This window comes from Helicoverpa armigera, chromosome 18 (genome assembly GCF_030705265.1).
Source record: "Helicoverpa armigera isolate CAAS_96S chromosome 18, ASM3070526v1, whole genome shotgun sequence".
Taxonomy (NCBI): domain Eukaryota; kingdom Metazoa; phylum Arthropoda; class Insecta; order Lepidoptera; family Noctuidae; genus Helicoverpa; species Helicoverpa armigera.
In genome coordinates this window covers 1,221,669-1,226,209 of record NC_087137.1, presented here as the reverse complement: position 1 = coordinate 1,226,209, position 4,541 = coordinate 1,221,669, and the positions used below count along the sequence as shown (strand labels likewise).

General features: G+C 36.3%; 2 protein-coding genes across 2 annotated transcripts; one reads left to right on the top strand and one right to left on the bottom strand.

The window, feature by feature from the left end:
• The first annotated feature begins 579 nt into the window (after nt 1-579).
• On the top strand, nt 580-4,541 carry LOC110373214 (inducible metalloproteinase inhibitor protein). Its single transcript, XM_064039039.1, has 3 exons — nt 580-658; nt 3,223-3,396; nt 4,306-4,541. Exons 1-3 carry the CDS (start codon nt 580-582, stop codon nt 4,539-4,541), a joined length of 489 nt encoding a protein of 162 aa, XP_063895109.1.
• On the bottom strand, nt 913-2,142 carry LOC110373215 (uncharacterized). The gene is made up of 3 exons (XM_064039077.1): nt 2,092-2,142; nt 1,516-1,657; nt 913-1,110 (listed from the first exon to the last, which is right to left on the bottom strand). Exons 1-3 carry the CDS (start codon nt 2,117-2,119, stop codon nt 975-977), a joined length of 306 nt encoding a protein of 101 aa, XP_063895147.1. The 5' UTR covers nt 2,120-2,142; the 3' UTR covers nt 913-974.

The window sequence follows — 4,541 nt, the reverse complement described above, 5'->3', positions numbered from 1 at the left end:
GTTCCCTTGTTTTTTTCTAACTTATATCATAAATGCATAAATGCAAAAGTAACTGTCTGTTTGTCTGGCTTATATGCTAAAACTACTGAACACACTTTAAATGTTTGATATAGTGAAGAAAGACAATCTTGCGGTAAGTCTTTCTTTGATTTTACATAATTTAAGTTTAAGTTTGGGTTGTCCAAAAAACCCAAACTTGAATTATGTGGCGTATGTCTAGATTATAAATAGTAGCTCCAAAACCAAAACAGACCGATTAAAATACGATTGCACCAACACTTTATTATTTAACAATGCAATGTATAACACAAAACACAAATACATTAAATAATTCGTTACAATTCCATAGAAAATTGTGTAATAGTTTCCAGAATGATCCAAATGTACGTACCTACCTAGTTTTTTATTGCAACGGTCCATTGCATTACTCAAGGATGATACATTTTTATTGGCATACAAAAACTATTGAATTTGAGGTCGAATAAAAACCCTAGTTTAGCACTTTTGTTATAATCAGAATATATCGATACTCTGACAAAGGCGGTTGTTTTGAAAAGAATTTTTGAAAAAAACAGAAAAATGTTGTCGGTTTTTGAGAAGTATATTTTGTTGTCCGTTTCTTTTGTGGCGTTGAGTACCGGTATTTTTATTGCTAAAGGTAAGTTTTTTTATTTCTATTTTTTTTTTTTAATGTTTATCCAGAAACCAAACCTTGTGTTTTAATTGAATTAATCGCTATAATATGGCTAAAGCTTCTGCAAAGGGATAAAAAGAGTGTTCTTTCTCAGGCTATTTGCGTAAAAAAATACTCTTAAAATCAATTCAGTAGTATTCGAATGAAAGCCCATTCAATAAGCAGTGTTAAATTTGAATTTACCAATAAAAATACTTAATGATTCGATAAAATTTAATGATTTAGTACTAAGATCAATTTGCAACGGAGTATACCTCTAATTACACTCTACAAGACCACATTAAAAATAAATTCCTCCCCGTGGCGAGTAAGGGTAACCTGTGGGTAAATGCTTCAGCACCGACTGTAGTTTTCGGTTGCGGCAACCAGCGGTCACAATGCATGGGCCACCGGGATATTCGCGAACTAAACCCTTCCTGAAAAATAGAAAAAGAAGGACATTATTTTGTGTTATTGTTGTAAGAGCTAGAATCTAAACGTATGTATGTACCTACATGAATGGGTCTTTGTTTTTTTATCTTCCCGTTATAATTAAATACCTAGGTACAGTTTTGGAAATAATCCTTCTTGCCATACTCGTGGCATATTGAACTTAAAGCTAGACATGAACAAACCTATAGATGGTTAATTCTGTTTTTGAGTCTAATTTGAATAGCTGAAATAATTTATTTAATTAGCAATATTGAATAATGCCACTAAGTTTCCTGGATTAGTTATACAAATGCTATTGGCATAGACTGATAAATATTAGATTGACCAGCTTCCCACCCACGGTTTTTCCTTTAGCCTTCACATTGTTAGTGTGATACTGTCAGTCTTACTTGCAATAACATCCAGTCCTGCAATGGGGCAGTCTTCTAGCAGGAGACTTGACCCTCTCCATGCGATCTGGCTGCGCCCAGCACGTGTACTCTTCGTGGAAAGAACAGGATTTGTGCACTTCATCTGCTGGACATTCCTTGCCTGAAAGTAATGAAGATCATGCTGTAGACCTTGTCATATAACTTTGCTCCTCCGAAGCTGTTAGCGAAGTGAATTTAGCTGCCCATGATGTGGCCGAATGAAATGTTTTGAATAACGAAATTCTGATAGGTTAAAAAGTTGTTTTTCTTTATCACACGTTTTCTTGTTAGTAAAAATGTGCCAAAACGTCGTTAAAATATATTGCAAAAAGATTTCATATAAGTACCGGGTCCTTTTTTCGTGATTAGACGCCAAATTGTGGCAGAATCACGCCAGAATACTGTGTCTGTTAGTTAGACAGTCTTTTGTTTTTTTCCAATCCTTCTTTCCGTAATCAAATAAGAATTTTGTCTATAAGAACTTAAAAATATGTTAATCCTGTGTTCTTCATCTTTATTTTTATTATTCTACTGATACAATTGAAATATACTCACGCAACGTAACATTTTCAGACTCGTGCATTGTTATTATTACCAAAAACAATAAAATAAATGCGTATTTTCTTCGAAAGATCATTATTTGAACAGATCACATCACAGTACGTCTTTTCTTTGAGTTTGTTATTTCACATTTAAAATTAGATATATCTGAATTAATCAAGTCATTTAGGTTGAGTACTTTTACTTCTACCACCAATATATTCACAAACCCAGATTTAAACCCTCATTTTTGACTTCACAGTAACCATGACAACCGCAAATAATTAACAAACAGTCACTCAATAACCATTCGTTCAATAACAACAAATTAAAACAAATTAATATGAAAATCAATTTTCAATCAAAATCACAGTTTAAAATGAAACAGTAAGGGGAATTAGCAAATCAACTGTGAAACGAGTAGGGCAATTAGTTACAAGTCAATTAATCGATTTTATTGAGACTTTTTATCGAAGAAAATCGTTTTCCGATAAAGTTCCGCGTGTTTTTTGAGGCTCTTTCAGTCGATTGAGCTCGTTCCGTGCGCTTGGTTAAGGTTGTAAAAGCATTGGCGATTGATAGTTTAGAGTGCTTATTGAGATTTAATCAAATGTAAATCAAGAGGGTGTTTATTTTGAGCAGATAAAACTAATATTTCACCCGAACCAATTAACATACTTGTAGGTTATTCTGATTTGTATCTACTGTTAAGTTTTATCAAAATCCTCACACACTCACAAACTGTATACTACCAGGTAGTGTGAAGGACATATGATTATAACATTTCATGTACTCGTATTCTCAATTAATTTTCTAATCATTATCGTGCTTATTTATCAGCTCTAAACCCATTAATTTTCGCCCCAATAAAATCCATCAATACCAATAATTTTGAAACGACTTTTACACTTTATTATGCCACTATGTTTCTACTTTTTTTATGGAAAATCATTAAATGACCTCTCCTGCTGTAGGCTAGCAGCGTGAAGGAGTGTCAGACTCTTACTGACTACAACCCATATGTTGCTTGCTTCTCAAACCCTTTATGTACCATATGGCCGCGGTAACACTTTCGAACAATCTCGCAGCCACGTCAGGCACCACTGGTTCTACTAACACATTTAAATAATCTTTCTCATTGTACAGAAGAATGTCCCCAAAACGAAGAGTTCCTGCTCTGCGGGTCAGCGTGCCCCTTCAATTGCTCCAACCCTGAGGGTCCCGTCATATGCTCCGAGGATTGTATTGAAGGTTGCTTCTGTAAAGCTGGCTATTTGAGGAACGATAATGGCACTTGTGTTACTACTGATCAGTGTGTTGGTGAGTACTGGTTTAAAAATAGAGGAACCAAATAATTGAATATGCACCAGATAGATTGTCCACGGTTTCTGCACGGAACGTGTTATAGGGCTCATGTATTTTGTGCTAACACAGGCACTCTTAATTATCGACCCTTATAGTCTGATGAGACGATAATTTTATACGAGCAAGCAAAATGAGGAAGATTTCAAGCTATCTTCTTAACAGTCATGGCTATGGGGCCTTTTGTCTGTCAAAACTACCATGACACGTACTAGCTAAATGGTTTTACGTTTTACCTTAGTTCTCAAATGCTATTTTCCCATTTATCGTGACTCGTAATTGAAAGAGGGTCTAAATATTCAACTCCAAACCTATGTTTCAGGTAAAAGCGAAGTCTGCGGTCCTAACGAGGAGTTCCTGTCCTGCGGAACAGCGTGTCCCCTCACCTGCAAGCAACCGGAGCCCCTGATCTGCGGGCTCGCGTGCGGGATGGGCTGCTTCTGCAAGTCTGGTTATGTGCGAGACACGGTCAATAACCAGTGTGTTACGCTGGATAAATGTCCTGTTGGTAAGTTAAGTGGGAGGGAGTGGAACTAGCGTTTTTACGTACTTTGATATTGACTTAATGAACTTTCTATGGGGATGCACGAGATGGTCCCAATAAAACTTGATTGATCGAATTCGGCTTAGAAAAAATACCATGGAGTGTCACTTAGGGAAATGCGTTTAACTTAAATGAAAAAGTCCAGATTAGTCTTGAGAAGAACTAGAACTAGTTCCCTGTTCGTGCTCCTTCTACTTTGAGGTCTTCCTCTCTTATATTTAACAAACTCTTTGTGTTTCGTCCATCCCATATCTACCTATACAGTTTTGCAAAATTAACAGATACTAAAAGTTTTCTATAACCATCCCCTCCATTTCTTCCAGAACCATGCCTAAACGACAACGAAACATATGACCTCTGCAACGGGCAATGCGAGCCTTCATGCGACGACCCCGAGCCAATATGCACTCGCCTATGCAAGGGCGGTTGCATATGCTCCCCAGGACTTCTGCGAGATGCAAATGGAGAATGCGTCAGTGTTGATAAATGCGCAAATAATACTGATGTCAGTGTGCTGTCTAGATATATGAATGTTATTAATAAGATTTTACAAGTGTGA